Source organism: Tigriopus californicus, chromosome 5, assembly GCF_007210705.1.
Source record: "Tigriopus californicus strain San Diego chromosome 5, Tcal_SD_v2.1, whole genome shotgun sequence".
Taxonomy (NCBI): Eukaryota; Metazoa; Arthropoda; class Copepoda; order Harpacticoida; family Harpacticidae; genus Tigriopus; species Tigriopus californicus.
Genome location: NC_081444.1, coordinates 14,196,793 through 14,197,141, shown reverse-complemented (window position 1 = coordinate 14,197,141; position 349 = coordinate 14,196,793). Strand labels below are relative to the sequence as shown.

The following is a 349-nucleotide window of genomic DNA, read 5'->3' as shown; positions in this document are numbered from 1 at the left end:
CTTATTCCTGGCCATCTTGATGAAACCAGCATCTCCCCATTTGGTACTCCACGAGTTCTTCACCAACCAATAGTCGGATCCATTGTCAGAACCATAACCAACAACCAAAACCCCGTGATCGAGAGCACTAGGATCGCACTCAGGCTCATCATAAACGCCTAGAGGTGATTTTTCCGTTAGTTCATCACCCGTCACGTTACTAAATTCGATAAATAAATTGCATACCGTGAGAGTAAAACTGGAAGGATTCGTGGGAGGCATCGATGGCAACGGAGACGGGTCCAATGGTGGCCACAGCCTCCTTGAGTTTCTCCTCATCACCTTGAGGAACATCGACGAATCCAATATC

The 349-nt window shown here is 47.3% G+C and overlaps 1 protein-coding gene across 1 annotated transcript; it reads right to left on the bottom strand.

The window, feature by feature from the left end:
* LOC131881318 (cathepsin L-like) lies at positions 1–346 on the bottom strand (the record flags this gene model as incomplete). The annotated part of the gene is made up of 2 exons (XM_059228155.1): positions 1–158; positions 226–346. Coding segments are annotated over 2 exons (279 nt in total), but the record flags the coding sequence as incomplete, so codon positions are not given.
* Between the last annotated feature and the right edge of the window lie 3 nt (positions 347–349).